Source organism: Xyrauchen texanus, chromosome 2 (assembly GCF_025860055.1).
Source record: "Xyrauchen texanus isolate HMW12.3.18 chromosome 2, RBS_HiC_50CHRs, whole genome shotgun sequence".
Classification (NCBI taxonomy): domain Eukaryota; kingdom Metazoa; phylum Chordata; class Actinopteri; order Cypriniformes; family Catostomidae; genus Xyrauchen; species Xyrauchen texanus.
The window spans coordinates 7,932,177-7,952,076 of record NC_068277.1 but is presented as its reverse complement, the minus strand read 5'-3'; the positions used below and the strand labels follow the sequence as shown (position 1 = coordinate 7,952,076).

The 19,900-nt window shown below is 40.5% G+C and overlaps 1 protein-coding gene across 2 annotated transcripts in view; it reads right to left on the bottom strand.

Annotated features, from left to right (window-relative positions):
* Positions 1 to 19,900, bottom strand: part of LOC127659114 (neogenin-like) — a 238,636-nt gene that overhangs the window by 16,929 nt on the left and 201,807 nt on the right. The window contains exons 13-21 of one of the 2 annotated variants that reach the window (XM_052148772.1): positions 18,689 to 18,833; positions 14,268 to 14,378; positions 12,708 to 12,902; positions 8,345 to 8,440; positions 3,074 to 3,249; positions 2,833 to 2,971; positions 970 to 1,077; positions 503 to 697; positions 242 to 274 (exon numbers count right to left, since the gene is read on the bottom strand). In XM_052148772.1, coding sequence (XP_052004732.1) covers positions 242 to 274; positions 503 to 697; positions 970 to 1,077; positions 2,833 to 2,971; positions 3,074 to 3,249; positions 8,345 to 8,440; positions 12,708 to 12,902; positions 14,268 to 14,378; positions 18,689 to 18,833 — 1,198 coding nt within the window. The remainder of the gene's footprint in view (positions 1 to 241; positions 275 to 502; positions 698 to 969; positions 1,078 to 2,832; positions 2,972 to 3,073; positions 3,250 to 8,344; positions 8,441 to 12,707; positions 12,903 to 14,267; positions 14,379 to 18,688; positions 18,834 to 19,900) is intronic. The other variant, XM_052148781.1, reaches the window with a different exon arrangement.

Below are 19,900 nucleotides of genomic sequence, written 5' to 3'. Positions count from 1 at the left end.
ATAACCTATAAACCAAAAAAGATCTTGGGGTGGGACTGTTAGTAGTGTTGCGTTTTAGCCACATATGCATTTTACTGCTTAAGAAACAGTAGTCAGTCAAGCAAATGAGATGTTCCTCTCATTATCTATTCAGCTGCTCTATCTTCAGCTGACTGCTGAAGGATTTCAGTGTGTAGGGAAAAACAAGCTGCTCATTTCAATTTAAGGACATTAGTGGCGTAAGAAAAGAAAGAGCAATTACCTTGGTCATTAGCCATTTTGTCAGAGGATTCAGCTAGCAGAAAAGGAAGAGGAGAAAGGTTAGAGGGAGAGTGGCGTGCAGTCTGGGTTAAGCAGGAGCTTGTGTATAAGCGAGTATGAAAGATAGGTGAGGGTAAACGCAAAGGGTTAGGCTTAAGTGATCAAAAATGTGCATGCTCATTAGTTAGGAAATATAGTAATAATTTGGTAACCAAACCCTGCTGAAAAGATCAGCGTGAATTTCCTAAATAATCTAGTTTACCTTTAGGAGTGCGGAACTGCACCGCTTCAGACATGGGACCCATGCCCTTGGAGTTACGCGCCTGGATCTTGAAGTAGTAGGTGGTATCGAGAGTAAGCTCCTGAATCTGGTGGGTTAGTCTGTTCCCAACTACTGGTTCAATGACCCAATCATGAACCTCAGCGTTCACATCAGTACTGTAGTAAATAATGTAACCTGGGAAGGCAAGGAAAGAGTGATAGGGGCAGTTCATAGAGCTCATGGACAGTTCCCATGGCCATAGAAAACCCGGAAATGAACAATGATTTTTGATTACTGGATATATTCAGACCTATTTGTGTACATTTCTGACCTATTCATTGTCATGAACTGACTGAAAAAACGATTTGCTCATAAATCGGACAACACAATGACTTGTTTTACACCTCTCTACTAAAATGTATATATGGCAATCAACGCTGTTCATTACTGGTGCAATATTTCTTTACCTGTGATCTTGCCATTGGCCTCTGAAGGTGGCTGCCAGTTGACGATGATGGTTCGTGGTCGCCCTTCTTTGCTCACTACGGTCACGTCTTTAGGAGCAGAACTTGGGACTGGGGTGAAAGAAGAATTGTTCGCGAATCAATGCTACAATGAATCCTCCACTCTTGATGTTCATAACAATTAGGAGACATCGATCCAAAGTTTAACGTCAACAGAATGCTGATAATTATCAAAATACAGCTCTTTGTAAAAACCCTTTGTAAAGGGTTGCATGCAAATCAATAAACCGACAATAGAAGGAAACCTGTCTTGACATGCGAACAATAAACACAGATAAAGGCGTTTACATGCAAAGGGAAATCGGGGTAATAGGCAAAATCTAGATTTGTTAAATGTGATCAGCTTAAATCTTTTGTGAGCATTCCCTGATAAAAGAACACAGTTTAATGTGTTTAAATGACCGTACAAGTTTTGGGCTTTTTAAGCATAATCAATAATGCAATGGCAAGAAAAAGTATGTGAATCAATTGGAATTATCTGCATTTATGTAAACATTTGTCTTAAAATCTAGCTTGACCTTCATCCAAGGTACAATAATGAACAAACACAATTTGTGTTAATTAATAACACACACATCATTTACTTATTCTAGTACATACTGAATACATCATTCAATCCTTCACAGGGTAGGTTGGAAAAAGTATGTGAACCCCTATGCTAATGATGTCAACATAAGCTAATTAAAGTCAGGAGTTGCAAAACTGGCTTCCAATGAATGAAACGAGACTGGAGGTGTGGGTTAGAGCTACTTTGACTTCTAAAAAGCACTTAAACATTTTGAGGTTGCTATTCACAAGAAGCATCTGCTGCCATGGACCATGCTTTGCTTAAAAGAGATCTCAGAAGACCTTCTATTACGATCAAAAATTGTTGCTTTACATAAAGCTGGATAGGGTTACAAATGTAACTCGAAGAGCTTCAATATTAATTTATCCAGTTAGACGAATGATCATGGAGATGATTTAGTACTATGGCTACTCTTCTTAGAAGTGGCTGCCAAGCCAAGATGATCCAAAGGGCTTTGCTGCTTCGGGGCCTGGACCTCTTGCCATCGTTGAGGGAAAAATTTATTCCCAACTTTATCAAGATATAATGCAGGATAATTTAGGATGACTGTGTGTCAGCAGAAGTTGACTGATTCAGCAGGACAATGACCCTAAACATCCAAGTAAATCCCCAACAGAATGGCTTAAAAAAAAGAAAATCCAGCTGTTGGAGTAGCCCAGTTAGTACCAAGACCTTAACCCAATAGAGATGCTGTGGAATGACCTCAAGAGAGCCATTCACACCAGACATCCTAAGAATATGACTGAGCTTAAGTAGTTCTGTCAGGAAGAATGATACAAAATCCCTTTTGGAAATGCGTGTTTGAAGTTATGGCTAGCAAAGGAGGTCAGTAATTAAATCCAAGCGTTCACTTACTTTTTACACAGCACTGTGAATGTTTAACAGGATGTGTTCAATAAAGACATGAAAGATTATAATTGTTTGTGTGTTGTTAGCTTAAGCACATTGTGTTCGTCTATACTAGTGACTTTGATGAAGATGAGATCACATTTTATTAATGCAGAAAACTAGCTAATTCCAAAGGGTTCACATACTTTTTCTTGCTACTGTAATTAAGAAAAGACAGGAAACGATTGGAGGGAGAGGAATGGGCTTGTGAAAAGACACAGCCTGGAATCAAACCTGCATCCCCCACATGAGCATCAGAGCTCAACATGTCTGGAGAGCATGCTTTGACATGTCTATTTAAAAAGTGCCATTAGTTTTGTTATTCCTAAACAGGTGAATCACATACTTACTTGATTCAAAAGTTGTTCCATGTGCAGTCATACTCCATGTACTGGTCCTCCTGCCTTTAGTCACCATGACTGAGAACTCATACAAGGTGTTGGGCTTCAGACCAGTCACTGTGTGTGTGAGGGTGGTGGTGTTGGCCACCTAAAAACAAGTACACCAACATCACGACATGAGGGGTCAATGGTACTCAGAAGCTGTAACACGTTTTTTTTGTTCATCAAAGCAGCTCAAACTGTCGCATACCTTCAACTTTGCATTTGCAGGTATGTTGGTCTTCCAACGCACTGTGTAGTAGCGTGCATCTGTGATTTTCTGGTTCTTGGGCAGCGAGTTGTCCGCCCAGGTGACTTTGATGGTGTCGTGACTCAGAACAGATGCCTGAACGCCCACGGGAGGCAGCATGGGTAAGGGGTCTGGTACTGGAGTGTATGGAGCATGGAAAAGTTCGTACAAATCAACATTAGGGTCTATGGGGTCTGCAAGCACATTACACAATGTCCCAAGGCAAAAATAAAAAGGTGTGGTGAAAGGTGGACAGAAGTGAGCGTGATTAAACGTACAAGGGGAGGGGTTCAGGGCGGGAGACACGAAACGAGGACAAGGTTAATGAGTTAAAACGGGGGAGGAGGGTGTGGAGGCAGGATTGGGAAGGAGAAAGAGAGAAAATATCAGATTAGAACAGGATATCAAGAGACAAAAACATCCAATTGCTAAAGAGCACTATATCTACAATGAGTCAAAGAACTACTGGAGCTCTGGTGTTCACTATACAGTACAAATACTGGAGAAAACAATCAGTTAGACAGTGAAGGAGATCATATAGATGGCTCATTTACAGCCAAAAGGAGACAAAAAAAAATTCAGAACCCTGCTGTACTTGTGCAGTGGTGGCTCAGCGGTTGAGGCTCTGGGTTAAAGCCCCAGCACCGCCAAGATGCCACTATTGGGCCCTTGAGCAAGGCCCTTGACCCTATCTGCTCCAGGGGTGCCATATAATGGCTGACCCTGCACTCTGACCCCAGCTTAGTTGGGATATGTGAAAACAAACACGTTTCACTGTATAAATGCAAAAACGTATGTATAATGTGTGACCAAAATAAAGACTTCTAAGACTTCTATTCTAATTTAATTTTCAGTTTGTCAGCATTGCTATTATTAGTCAAAACATTTGGACAACTCATTTTCAAGGATTCCCATTAACCAACCCTTAAGTAGGATTTTGATTTCTGATATCAAACAAAAATGTGTGGATCCCCTGCACCCAGCCCCAGACCCTTTTGTTGAAGACCCCTAAATTAAGTAAAAAAAAGAAATATATATATATATAAGAAGAATGTGTAGTATAACTCAAAATCTGAATCAAAATATTTTGCTTAAGTCTTATATAAAAAAAATAGGTTTATTATTATTACTATTATTATTTTATTTTTATGGAAAGGTCAGTCAATAGATTGCAACAGTGAGCGCCCACTTTTTTTTTTTCTTACTTCTGAAAGTGTTTTTACCATATAAAAAAAAATGTCTACAGGAATTTCATACAGCATTCATTAGAGTTCTAAGCCAACCAAAAGGTCAGAGGTGAATCACAATATTACAAATTTAGATTTAAAGCAAAATAGTGCCTGAAAATTTGACAAAAATAAAAGGTACAAGACTGTGTACTTAATGTTAATGGGGAATAAACTACAGTCACAAGAAGCATTGCAAATGACGTAATTAAATTAAAATGTTTAAATAAATACAATTGTTTATTAAACGTATATAAACACTATTTTAATTATGTTGCAAAATATATATTAGTAAGTTTGAGGGTGTAGGGAGACCGATTGCTTCTTTTGCAGTGCGTCATGGAAGTGGGCGGGTTTTTATTTTGTTGCCATGTTTGTTTGCTGCAATTCTCTGATTGGTGGATTGTTTCCCTTCAGGATTATGGGTAGTGTAGTTCTACACCTGAAATTGAGCTATTCAACACAAATGTTTTTTTCATGCAGACTGATGCTTCAGCAGGAGCATTTACCATTGATTAACTCATGGTAAGCTCACTGTAGGTCTGTCTGTTAACATTTATAAGTTATCATTAAAAAACGACTCCCCTATGCTCTATTCCTCTCACATAATACAAGAATTTCAACTAAACTCAAATCAATATTTCTTTATTTATTTTGGAAAGAAGCTGTGTAACAAGTTGGATAATGCACTGTTAGCCAATCATTATTGCAAAATAGGGTGATACGATCACCTTGTCATGGGTTATTTTGCGATAATGACTGACTACCCGTACATTTTTGCTTATATGTCCCAGGAGGTACTTTATCTAAATTAGATCATAGGGGATCAGCTGACAAAATGAATAATGAATAATCCACTGTTCTAATGAACAAAGTTCATAATACAATTAGAAACAAATGTGTGCTGCATGTCAGGGTTTTGTGATATGGCAGTGTCAAAATATCCAGAATGGCTCCTTTCATAGATTTAGAGCTGTTTCTTGGTCTTAAAGGGACAGTTCACCAGAAAATGAATATTCTGTCATCATTTATTCACCCTTGTGTTGTTTCATACCCAAATTACTTACTTTCATCCATCTCCATAAAGAGCTATTAGGCATTATGTTTACACTGAGTCACCATTTACTCATTGCATCCGTTTTCCACATAATGAAAGTGAATGGTGACTGAGTCTAAAAAACTCTGCCTGACATCTCTTGTGTTCCACAGAAGAAAGTTAAATGTCTTTTAAACAACATGAGGGTGAGTACATTTTATTTAATTTTTTTTCATGTAATTGAACTATCCCTTTAATTCACAGATTTTCCTAAACACTCACTCCGAGAATAGTAATCTGGAGTTGACAGAGTGGGAAAATGTGCTCACAATGAGACAACAAAAGAGAACATGTGCTGTCTGCTTCAAACGTTTAACAATGTACAAAGTGTTTTCAAATGGAAAGTGGGAAGGAATAAAACCTCTGGACTTATTTACATGATGATGAAGCAGACTTCTTTCACACAATCACATAGTGGGCACTATATGTGGTTGAGCTCAGCTAATTTTCTAAAATGGGGTCAAGAGTGGAATGTAAAGTGACTCGTTAAGACTGAACTAACCCGCAATGCTTAAAACAATTATCAAGTAAAAGCGATGCAATGCACTCTTTAGCATAGTTCACTTGTTGATATTCTAGAAGAGCTGTTCTTGAGAAGCTCCAATGCCACTATGCAAGCAGTAATACTGTCTGTTCCATGTATGAAAATTGATTATCAGTGAATAAAGACTTCAATTTTGGTCTGTTCTTTGCAAAAAATAAACTACTGTATGGCTTGAGTATACTCTGCTTTTGCATCCCTTTTGAAGCTTAAAGCATTCAATCACACTTTCATTTTAATTGCATGTCAAAGAGCAACCAGCATCAGCAATTCTCCTTTTGTTTTCCATGGAAGAAAGTCGTACAGGTTTGGAACAACATGAGGGTGAGCAAATGATGCTCCTTTGGACTGAATGATAAAAGCATACAGTATGCTGATAAATCTCGTAGGGTTATGGCACCTTAACATCCAATGAGATTCTAGTCGTTCAATTAGATCTTTACTTGAAGATGGGGAAAACATTTGGCACTGTAGAAGATAAAACAGATTTTTCTTTTCTCCCAGAACAATAAAGAGATCATCAGTGTTTCATGACGTTAATTACACTATTTAGCCAATGCTACTGAGCCATGTAATATCAGCATTCCTCTTTAATGGGGAAATTAAAGTGATTCATTTCCAGTAATTCTTTGTCATGAACATTGTATAAGTGCAGTGTTTAATCAAAGCTCTGCATCTCCATCATGCACGCCACTGTTAGGCAGTGCTTCAATTGTAAAATTGTAGATTGATTTTTCTGCATCTCGTCATCATGAGAAGTCCTCTGGTTGCTAGGAAGCAGCTGAATCGGAAGGCATGGAGCACCAGGACTCAGGAGGATAACTCTTGGAATGGTCTCCAACAAGAAGGATAAACATTCATCCAACATACATCTCAGTAGTGCTGATATGATTACCCATTGGAAAGAAAATAAAAAATGTGACCTCTTGGATATCTCAATTGTTTCTCTCGGACAACATCAAGATCAAATGGTTAAAAATGGTTTCCAGATTCTAAGATTTCAAGAAAAATACCCCAGACCAATGCTGTAGTCGAGAACAGCTCATTCGAGACCAGAGTAGGTCGAGTCCAAGTCAAGACCGAGACCAGAAGAGGCCGAGTCTTTTTCCTTTTCTCCCCAATTTGGCATACCCAATTCCCCCTATTCTAGGTCATCGTGGTGGCGCAGTGACTCGCCTCAATCCAGGTGGCGGAGGATGAATCTCAGTTGCCTCCGTGTCTAAGACCGTCAATTTGCACATCTTATCAAGTGGCTTGTTAAGCGCGTTACCACGGATACCTAGCACGTGTGATCCACGCACAACTCGCCACGTGCCCCACCGAGAGTGAGAAGCACATTATAGCGACCATGAAGAGGTTACCCCATGTGACTCCACTCACCCTAAAAACCGGTTCAATCAGTTGCTTGGGAAGCCTGGCTGGAGTCACTCAGCACGCCCTCTATTCGAACTTGCGACTTCAGGTGTGGTAGTCAGCGTCTTTACTTACTGAGCTTGTTATATGTTAAATGTATAAAGTTTTGACTCTTGTCTAGGCAAAGAATTCAACTATAATTCGCTTAAGCTTTTGTTGGTAATTTGAATGGAAATTTAATTTGAAAAGCATTGCAATTAACGGAGTCTAATAAATATTTATTGCGAATTTGTGAATCATTTCGACCAATTTAACTCGAATAAAAAATATATATATTCACTGCAGAAATTTCCATGACTGTTAAGATTTTATTAATTTTCTTGACTTTTCCAAGCCTGGAAAACACTATTTTAAAATCCCTGATATTTCCAGGTTTTCCATGACCATGGAAACCCTGTCCCATTACGTCCCTGGAGCTATGAAAGAACAACTATTGAGAAATAAAATGATCCTTTGGGTATGTCAACAAAGAGATTGGTGCAAAGTTCTTCAGATTAGTCTTAAATTAATAGTTTAAATTCTGTCATCAGTTACTCACCCACATCTTGTCCCAAATCCTTTTGACTTTCTTTCTTCTATGGACCACAAAAGATGCTAGGCATGATGACGGTCTCAGTCACGATTGACTTTTTATTGTGTGAAAAAAATAGATGCAATGAAACTAGCGACTGAGACTAACATTATCAAGAAAGTCATATGGGTTCAGATTGGAACAACATTAGGGTGAGTAAATGATGACAGAATTGAAATTTTTGGGTGAAATATTCCTTTTATTTGGGGGGACTCAACAAACAAGCACTAGGATGCAGCATGCTATTGGCTGCAATGCCAAAATGTCCCATAATGATGAGCAAATAAATAATTTGTACTGCAGGAAGTGTTTTTGAATAGGTACTGTATTTTGGAGCAGTAGGAGTGGAGTGTTATAAACTAGGAGTGGTTCGGCGGTGACCTACCTGACTGAGGTCGTGTGATGGCGCTCTCATACACAGGGATGCCCTCACCCACATTGTTGAAGGCCTTCAGGGTGATAACATAGTGTGAACTAGGATCTGGCAGAGAGAAAGTCAATCATTTAGCTAATCAAGCCCACAGCACCACTGAGAGCTGCTACCATATTCATCATCCTAGCAGGGGTGCATATTTAAACACTATTATTGATTCTCGCTCTCATGTAATTAGGTGAATTATGAAAACTTAAATTATGCAGATGCATGATTATTTCCCTTCAAATGTAATTACAAACGGGCAGGGAGAGGAGGTAAAACCCACACTCAAGTGCCCGCCATTTATTTCCCCAGTTCTGTTCCCTTTAAACCACTTTCAGATGCAATTAAGCGCACTGTTTGAGTACATGAAGGTGTTTAATGCGCAACAATGTTCAGAAACATAAATTGAAAAACTACAAGATGTTTGCTCACTTCAGTGTTGCTTTGTTATCAATTTCCACAAACAAAAAACATGTACTATGGTAATTAGGGCTGAGTAAACATATACATTTTTTCCCTAATAAATCTTGATCTTTGATTGAATGTCCTCAATATCGATTCTTAAATCCCAAGATCGATCTTTCACTTTATGTTGCAACCCTCTATAATATAAGTAAATCACGTGCATGTGCAACCAAATCTCACGCTTTGCGACTAAAAGTGTTTAGCCACTGTCTGGTAAATGTCATTGTCAAGTCAAGTCAAGTCAAGTGGTTTTTATTGTCGTTTCAACCATATACAGTTAGTACAGTACACAGCAAAACGAGACAACGTTCCTCCAGGACCATGGTGCTACATAAAAACAACAAAGGATCAACATAGGACCACGTGAGACTACACAACAAAATAAAATACCTATATAAACTACCTATATATACCTATATAAAGTGCACGTGCAAACATGTGCAAAAAGTACAGGACAGTACAACAAATTACTGACAATGAACAGGACAATAGACACAGTGCAGCGCCGACCAGTACTCAGTAGTGCAAAAAGATGACAGTTTCTAAAAATGTAAACATAACATACTATGAAATAGTGTTCTATGCACATAGCAGTTATTGAGGTAGCAGACAGTTATAAAGTGACAGTAATTAAAGTGCAACTCAGGACACGTGTGTGTCAAACCAGTCTCTGAGTATTGAGGAGTCTGATGGCTTGGGGAAGAAGCTGTTACACAGTCTGGCCGTGAGGGCCCGAATGCTTCGGTACCTCTTGCCAGACGGGAGGAGGGTAAAGAGTTTGTGTGAGGGGTGTGTGGGGTCGTCCACAATGCTGGTTGCTTTGTGGATACAGTGTTTTTTGTAAATGTCTTTGATGGAGGGAAGAGAGACCCCAATGATCTTCTCAGCTGTCCTCACTATCCTCTGCAGGGCTTTGCGGTCCGAAGCGGTGCAAGTCCCAAACCAGGCAGTGATGCAGCTGCTCAGGATGCTCTCAATAGTCCCTCTATAGAATGTAGTGAGGATGGGGGTTGGGAGATGTGCTTTCCTCAGCCTTCGAAGAAAGTAGAGACGCTGCTGGGCTTTCTTGGTGATAGAGCTGGTGTTGAGGGACCAGGTGAGGTTCTCCGCCAAGTGAACACCAAGGAATTTGGTGCTTTTGACGATCTCCACAGAGGAGCCGTCGATGTTCAGCGGAGTGTGTTCACCTTGTGCTCTCCTAAAGTCAACAACCATCTCTTTTGTTTTGTCGACATTCAGGGACAGGTTGTTGGCTCTACACCAGTTCGTCAGCCGCTGCACCTCCTCTCTGTATGCTGACTCGTTGTTCTTGCTGATGAGACCCACCACGGTCGGTGTCATCGGCGAACTTGATGATGTGATTCGAGCTGTGCATTGCTGCACAGTCGTGAGTCAGCAGAGTGAACAGCAGTGGACTGAGCACACAGCCCTGGGGGGCCCCAGTGCTCAGTGTGGTGGTGGTGGAGATGTTGTTCCCAATCCGGACTGACTGAGGTCTCCCAGTCAGGAAGTCCAGGATCCAGTTGCAGAGGGAGGTGTCCAGGCCCAGCAGGTTCAGCTTTCCAATCAGGTGCTGGGGAATGATTGTGTTGAATGCTGAGCTGAAATCTATGAACAGCATTCGAACGTATGAGTCCTTATTGTCTAGGTGGGTGAGGGCCAGATGGAGGGTTGTGGTGATGGCATCGTCCGTTGAACGGTTTGAAGGATACGCAAACTGCAGTGGGTCTAGTGAGGGGGGCAGCTGGGTCTTAATCTGCCTCATGACGAGCCTCTCGAAGCACTTCATGATGATGGGTGTAAGTGCGACGGGACGATAGTCGTTGAGGCAGGACACTGAAGACTTCTTTGGTATGGGGATGATGGTGGTGGCCTTGAAGCACGTTGGAACGACGGCGCTGCTCAGAGAGATGTTGAAGATGTCGGTAAGAACATCTGCTAGCTGGTCTGCACATCCTCTGAGCACTCTGCCAGGAATGTTGTCTGGTCCAGCAGCCTTCCGTGGGTTGACTCTACGTAGAGTTTTCCTCACATCTGCCGTGGTAAGACAGAGCAACTGGTCGTTGGGAGGAGGGGTGGACTTCCTCGCCATCACGTCGTTCTGCACTTCAAACCGAGCGTAGAAGTCGTTCAGCGCATCTGGAAGGGAGGCATCTTTGTCACAGGCAACTGATGTTGTCCTGTAGTTGGTGATGGCCTGGATGCCCTGCCACATGCGCCGCGTGTCACCGCTGTCCTGGAAGTGACTGTGGATTCTCTGGGTGTGTGCGCTTTGCCTCTCTGATTGCCCGTGACAGTTTGGCCCTAGCTGTTCTTAGGGCTGCCTTATCGCCTGCTCTGAAGGCGGAGTCTCGGGACCTCAGCAGCGTGCGCACCTCCGCAGTCATCCACGGCTTCTGGTTGGAGCGTGTGGTGATGGTCTAGGAGAAAGTGACATCATCAATGCACTTTCTGATGTAGCTGGTCACTGATGCTGTGTATTCCTCCAAGTTGGTAGAATCGCCATATGTTGCAGCCTCCCTGAACATGTGCCAGTCAGTACACTCAAAACAGTCCTGAAGAGCAGAGATGGCTCCTGCTGGCCAGGTTTTCACCTGCTTCTGAAGCGGTTTTGTGCGTCTGACAAGCGGTCTGTATGCTGGAATTAACATAACAGAGATGTGGTCTGAGTAGCCGAGGTGGGGCGGGGCTCCGCCCGTGCACGCCTGGGATGTTTGTGTAAACAAGATCAAGCGCGTTCAGCCCCTCTTGTTGCAAAGTCCACATACTGATGGAATTTAGGGAGCACTGTCTTGAGATTTGCATGGTTGAAATCTCCGGCGACAATAAACAGTCTGTCGGGGTGAGCGTTCTGCAGTTCGCTCATAGCCCCATACAGTTCACAGAGCGCTTCCTTAGCGTTAGCGCTGGGGGTAATGTAAACTCCGGTTATGCAAACAGTGGTGAATTCCCGTGGTAGATAAAAAGGTCTGCATCTAACAGTCACAAGCTCCAACAGCGATGAACAGTAACTAGAGACTAGCATAGAGTTCTTGCACCATTCCGTGTTGATGTAAACACACAAGCCACCACCGCGAGTCTTACCGCAGAGAGCTGTATTTCTGTCGGCACGAACGAGGCGAGCCCGTCTAGCTGAATGGCGGCATCCGGAACTCTGTCGCTGAGCCACGTCTCCGTGAAAACAAAGACGCAGCAGTCTCTAAACTCACGCTGCGTAGCCTGCTGGTATTAAGAGACATATTGAATAATGTCTCTTAATACCCTTTCTGTTTTTAAATCAGTTGTTGATTAAAAACAACAACAACAAAAAATAAACATTTAATTCTAATCACACATGAATGCACTAAAGAAACGTCTTCTCTCGTTGTTTGTGCTTACTGGCTGATGCTGCTAGTCTTAAAGAGACAGTACCAATTAAGCAAGTATTCTACATATCAATGTAAATACGTGTAAACAAAAACAATTTAACAAATATATATATGTAACATAATATATGGAATTTCAAGATGTTAATTGATGGAATAGACTCAATAACTATATTTCCATCCAAGGGTTTTTTTGCGACAAAATGTGTAGCGCATCAAAATGTTTACCGATATAGCTGAATCGCAAAAAAAGTGTCTACATAATATTTTTCCATTTAACTCTAGCACATAAACTCTAAGTCCATACTTCAAATGTTGCGAAATACTGGTTTGGAAACACTTTTGGGTGAGAAAATTGACATTAACGCAAAAATATTGTGTCACATGACAGAATTAACCTCAATCGTGACGACAAGGTATACATCCTTGAAAGCCAGAGAAGCTAGAAAGCAATTATAGTGCTTACCTAAAGCAGCATGATACAAATGAAAGTTTCTTACTCAAGTTCTCAATGGTGTAGTATCTCTGTTTGTAGTCCACTTTAATGGTCTGTGCGTGAGGGCTGCCGATCCCATAGCCGATAGTGTAACCTCTCACTACGGTGTCCTGATTCTCTGGAGGTGTCCAGCTCACTACAATACTGTTCACAAGCGGCCGTACATGCAGGGAGCTGGGGACATCTGGCACTTTTGTCTCTGATAATCAAAAAACAAGCTAAATTCATAGATGTTTACAGATATATTTTGCACAATGCAATGCATACAATGCAATAAAATTAAATAATAAAATAAAATACAGTATTTTGGCTTAATTACATATTCTCAGAAAAAATGTCTTCATATCTAATAGAATTTTGCTAACTACACTGCCTGGCCCCAAAAAAGTCCCATATGCTATTTAGTTGTACCTCCTTAAGCTTTGATTACAGTGCACATTTGCAGTGGCATTGTTTCAACAAACTTATGCCACATCACAACATTTATTTCCATTAATTTTTGGCCATTGCATACATTTTTGAACTGGATGTGCTGGACATAAAGTCTTGTCCGGCACATCCCAAAGACTTTTAATGGGGTTAAGGTCAGGACACTGTGGTGGCCAATTCATGTGTGAAAATGATTCCTCGTGCTCCCTGAACCACTCAATTTGAGCAGATGAATCTTGGCAGTGTCATCCTGGAATATGCCTGTGCCTTCAGGGAAGAAAAAAATCAATTTATGGGTTAACCTGGTCATTCAGTACATTCAGGTAGTCAGCTGACTTCATTTAATTGCCACATAACATTGCTGAGCTTAACCTGACCAACTGAAGAAACCCCAGATCATAACACCGCCTCCAGAAGCTTGTATAGTGGGCACTATGCATGACAGGTGCATCGCTTCATGCGCTTCCCTTCTTACCCTGATGTGTCCATCGCTTTGGAATGGGTAAATCTGGACTCATCAGACATCAGCGTTTTAGTGACCAGATTTTTTTTCGACCACATTTCTTCTGCGAAGCTTACGGTTCACCACTATCCTTCCAGGTTTTAATAATTCATTGGACTCCTCTTTTTCTTCCCAATTTGGAATGCCACAAGGAGGTTTACCCCAGGTGACTTTACCCTCCGTAGCAACCGGGCCATTTTGGTTGCTTAGGTGACCTGGCTGGAGTCACTCAGCACGCCCTGGGATTCGAACTTGCGAACTCCAGGGGTGGTAGTCAGCGTCAATACTCGCTGAGCTACCCAGGCCCCTGCGTTGGACAGTTCTTAACCCAATTCCAGATCTTCTTAGTTGCTTTCTATGATTGATGCAGGCCAATAATTTGCCCATTCTGATACACAGTAACATCTTTTCCACGACCATGGGATATGTCTTCAGACATGGTTGTTTAAGAAATGGGAAGTTACACAAAGCATCAGTTGAATGTATCAAAAGAACTGTTGTCAGCTGAAACATGATAATCTCTGCAATCATAGGCTCTGAAGAATCTGCTTATTAAAATCCAAATAGCTAATTTTTTAGCCAGGCAGTGTATGCTGATAATGCTTTTATACAGTGAATTTTTTTTGTTCTTACCATCCAGGTCACTCTCAAATGTCTCAGCAGTAGTCCAATCTGTGGCAGGTCCTGTGCCATTGACTGTCATGGCTGACACTCGCACCATGTATTCTGTGCCTCGTTGTAGACCTGAAAAATACAAGATAAACACCAAAATCGGTCTCTGATTCATTTTATCTGAAAACTAGAAATCACACTTTAATAATACAAATCAAACTGTGTGAAAACAGAAAACTTTCTAAGTAAAGGTGCAATTTAATGAAGTTGAAGAACCATGTCTCAATCAACCAGTCAGCTTAGCTCTCTTGATGTAACAAACAGCAACATTTGAGCAGTTCACTTATCTCTTTTTCGAACAAATCACAGAGACAAAATCGATATCCACCAATAACACCAATAAGATGGTATGGTCCCAAGCAGATATTTAACTGACTATAAGTGACTATTTAACTGACTATAAGTGACTTATCAACTGGCTTGCTATAGCTAGTAAACAGTGTTTCAACAAACATTCAGTAGACTTTCAGTAGACTGTATAACAGCAGCAAAATAACAGCTTCTCTGCTGACATGCTATAGCTAGTAAACAGTGTTTCAACAAACATTCAGTAGACTTTCAGTAGACTGTATAACAGCAGCAAATAACAGTGCAACAAGCTTCATGCAACAGCACATAGCTTATCGCTAATATGCTATAGCTAGTAAATGGTGTTTCAACAAACATTAACTAGACATTCAGTAAACTGAATAACAGCAGCAAAATAACAGCTTATCCGCTAATATGCTATAGCTAGTAAATAGTGTTTCAACAAACATTCACTAGACTTTCAGTAGACTGTATAACAGCAGCAAAATAACACCTTATCTGCTAATATGCTATAGCTAGTAAATAGGGTTTCAACAAACATTCAGTAGACTATCAATAGCCTGTATAACAGCAGCAAAATAACAGCTTATTGACTGAGTTGCTATAGCTATTAAACAGTGTTTCAACAAACATTCAGTAGACTTTCAGAAGCCTGTATAACAGCAGTAAATAATAGCTTATTGACTGATATATAGTATATAGTATATCAATATATATCAGTAGACTTTCAGTATATATATATATATATATATCTTTATTATGACCTTTTAATGAACTGATGTTCTCAACAATAATTTAAATAGGTCATTAATAGAGATCTCTATACAGTCTACTGAAAGTCTACTGAATGTTTGTTGAAACCCTGTTTACTAGCTATAGCAGGCCAGTTGATAAGTCACTTATAGTCAGTTAAATATCTACTTGGGACCATCCAAATAAAGTGTTACCCTGGAAGGAAGAACTACGATTTGAAAACTCGCTGATTCTAGAGGGGAAAAGGACAAAAAACAGCAGCACTCAGAATTTCACACATCTGATGCCTTTGGGCCTGTTCAGTTATTTAGAGATGAGGAAATGCCTGCCGTCTTTAAATAAGCCAGAGGTTGTAATTGCTTTAAAATGTTAATAAGCGTCTGCTTAGTCAGGGTGTTAAATGCAAAAGACTGTCATTCCCCCTGAGCAATTCCTACAGCGTCGACACTCCGTAGCCTTTCAAGAAACAAACAAACATCTCATCTAAACTCAACTGAAACTGGAAACAACTGCTAAACATTTCTGTCTTTGATGCCTCCCTCAGTGTCAAATCTATTCTGAATGTAGAGCCATTTTTAACTTTTTTTTTTTAGTAAAGGATATTTGTCACTTAAGACACTTAACGTTTGTCTGAAATGGCATCTCAAAGTCAACAGTGCACAGTGGTCTAAGATGCCTTTTGCGTAGTGGTTGACCAATATTATTTTTCAATGGCTGATGCCAATATGTAGAGAGCAGGATGGCAATACACGCAATGCAATTTCAAGAGATGTGAAAAAATTGTTAAAATAAAAACCTGTTAAATGACTTGATGAGCACAATTTTCTTTCCTGTGTTGACATATTTCCTAATGCAACACTAAGTTGGGACAGGAAATAAAGGGCAAATCCCTATTTGTTTAAATAGCTAATCACGGTTACTTTACATCAGCGCTGTGAACCATGAATTACTTCTAGTCTAGTCAGTTGCAAATGCTATTAGGGGGAGGGACTTTATTATTCTACTTAGCTTTTTATTGGACAGAAATGTGTGTGCGCCCCTGCGAAAAAAAACTTAAAAGTGACAACAGAACCATCAAGGAAAAGTGGAATTGGTTGGACCAAATGGACGCTATCTAAACCAGCGAGCAATGAGAGGCTGGACTAGCGTTGATCCACAATGGAGGATGATATGTTTTGTTATGTTAACTCTATACTCTGCTTGAAAGCTTCACATTATTTAGTTGACCGCCTACTGGAAAGTTTGCTTCTAAAACAACATGGCCAATTTAACTGTTACACTTGTGTAAAATCGCAATGCAACAACTGCTTTACGCAGCACAATGAGCTAGTAGCTAACAGCTAGCGGTCGTGTTATTGTTTCGTGTCGCGATTAAGATGATGTCACGGCAGTAGAAGCGGCACAACTATGACAATCAGCCTATAATCCCACCCACGTTGAGGCGGCACTAAACTGCAGTGGAAATGCAAGCTCAGAAAAGTAAAGCGACAAGCGAGTAGAGTCGAGTCAAACCGTGCTGGTCTAGATTTGACAAAAAAATTTTTTCCAAATAGTGATGGTGCAGTTTTTTTACATCAGTAATGTCCTGACTATACTTTGTGATCAGTTGAATGCCACTTTGGTGAATTAAATACACATTTTCTTCCGAAACAGCTAAATCTGTACATTATTCCAAACTTTTGGCCATCAGTGTATATACTGTATATATACAGTGGGTACAGAAAGTATTCAGACCCCCTTAAATTTTTCACTCTTTGTTATTTGCAGCCATTTTTTAAAATCATTTAAGTTCATTTTTTTTCCTCATTATTGTACACACAGCACCCCATATTGACAGAAAAACACAGAATTGTTGACATTTTTGCACATTTATTAAAAAAGAAAAACTGAAATATCACATGGTCCTAAGTATTCAGACCCTTTTTTTTCACATCTCGATTTGGGTATCCTCTACCATTCCTCCTTGCAGATCCTCTCCAGTTCTGTCAGGTTGGATGGTAAACGTTGGTGGACAGCCATTTTCAGGTCTCTCCAGAGATGCTCTGGGCTCTGGCTGGGCCATTCAAGAACAGTCACGGAGTTGTTGTGAAGCCACTCCTTCGTTATTTTAGCGGTGTGCTTAGGGTCATTGTCTTGTTTGAAGGTGAACCTTCGGCCCAGTCTGAGGTCCAGAGCACTCTGGTGAAGGTTTTCGTCCAGGATATCCCTGTACTTGGCCGCATTCATCTTTCCCTCTATTGCAACCAGTCGTCCTGTCCCTGCAGCTGAAAAACACCCCCACAGCATGATGCTGCCACCACCATGCTTCACTGTTGAGACTGTATTGGACAGGTGATGAGCAGTGCCTGGTTTTCTCCACACATACCGCTTAGAATTAAGGCCAAAAAGTTCTATCTTGGTCTCATCAGACCAGAGAATCTTATTTATCACCATCTTGGAGTCCTTCAGGTGTTTTTTAGCAAACTCCATGCAGGCTTTCATGTGTCTTGCACTGAGGAGAGGCTTCCGTCGGGCCACTCTGCCATAAAGCCCCGACTGGTAGATGGCTGCAGTGATGGTTGACTTAACTACAACTTTCACCTCTCTCACCAAGGCTCTTCTCCCCCGATAGCTCAGTTTGGCCGGACGGCCAGCTCTAGGAAGGGTTCTGGTCATCCCAAACGTCTTCCATTTAAGGATTATGGAGGCCACTGTGCTCTTATGAACCTTAAGGGCAGCAGAATTTTTTTTGTAATCTTGGCCAGATCTGTGCCTTGCCACAATTCTGTCTCTGAGCTCTTCAGGCACTTCCTTTGACCTCATGATTCTCATTTGCTCTGACATGCACTGTGAGCTGTAAGGTCTTATATAGACAGGTGTGTGGCTTTCCTAATCAAGTCCAATCAGTATAATCAAACACAGCTGGACTCAATTGAAGGTGTAGAACCATCTCAAGGATGATCAGAAGAAATGGACAGCACCTGAGTTAAATATATGAGTGTCACAGCAAAGGGTCTGAATACTTAGGACCATGTGATATTTCAGTTTTTCTTTTTTAATAAATGTGCAAAAATGTCAACAATTCTGTGTTTTTCTGTCAATATGGGGTGCTGTGTGTACAATAATGAGGAAAAAAAATTAACTTAAATGATTTTAGCAAATGGCTGCAATATAACAAAGAGTGAAAAATTTAAGGGGGTCTGAATACTTTCCGTACCCACTGTACATATAAAAAGATTCCAAAAAGCACAGTCATCGTACAGTGCTGACCATTTCAAAAACAGATGATTAATCGGCTTCGTCTATGTCTACTTCTGGGATTAGAATGATGTTTGGCTTACCATCTATGAGCTGATAGAGCTGTGATCCTGAAGTAATTTCCGCCATTTCACTCTTTCTAGCACCCTTCCTGTAACGAATCTTGTATCCAGAGATCTCCCCGTTCTGAGCATCTGCTGGAGGAGGCTGCCATCTGACCATGATGCTCTGTAAGTTTACACATGAATTATTAAGAAAACCACTTAAAAAGAATCGTTAACCCAAAACAGAAAATTCTGTCATCATTTACTCCAAACCTGTGTGACTTCCTTTCTTCAGTGGAACCAAAAAGCAGAAGTTTATCAGAATGTCCAAGTTACTCTTTTCAATACAATTAATGAATGTTGTAACCAATGACTGTAAAGTTCTAAAACGACATAAAAACACACAATACGTGACACACAATCCACTATGTGCTTTTAAAATATACTATGCACTCAGCCATGTAGTGTATGAATTTTCAAAGTGTAGTATCGGCCCAAATGGAACCCAAAACATTGAATATTTTTTATTATTACACGGAACGGAAGCGTTCGCCGTTTAACAGCTGACGGAAGTGACGTTTCAAACCCAAGCGGTGTGTTGCCACTAGCTTTAGCGACCTATCCACCTTCAGTTCAACACTTATATCTCAATAATATACATATTCACACAGCAGCATGGTACGATGGTAAAGCGTTTAACTAACTCAAGGTACTTTCTTCACAGGTTTCTCTAGTTGTCATATTCTCCATTATTTACAATCGTTTTGACAAATCACCATCACTGCCAGTAACTCCACCCCTTCCACTATGTACAGCAAGCCACATGCGCTGAGTAATACGGTAAGTTTAAATAGGTTGAAGTGCAAATTACATCTAAAAGCTAAGGCTGATCAGAACTTTTCATTGACAACAGCAAAAGATTGGTCTGTTCCTTACACAAAGCTATTATATGGCTTCAGATGACTTGGAATACAGCACATCATTTGTATTGACTACTTTTATGTCTTTTTGGAGCTTGATAGTCTCTGCTCACAATATGCAGTCATTGAATGGAAAAGAGCAGCTAGGAGATTTTTCTAGATATTTTTTGCATGTTACATAGAAGAAAGAAAGGTTTTTGTGTTCAGAATGACACAAACGTGACTAAATGACAGAACTATTCGCACATTTAGATTAAAGATACAATGGATGTTCTTCTATCTGTAATATCAAACATGCAATGAACTTCTCTCAGTCATTGTCTCCCTGAGG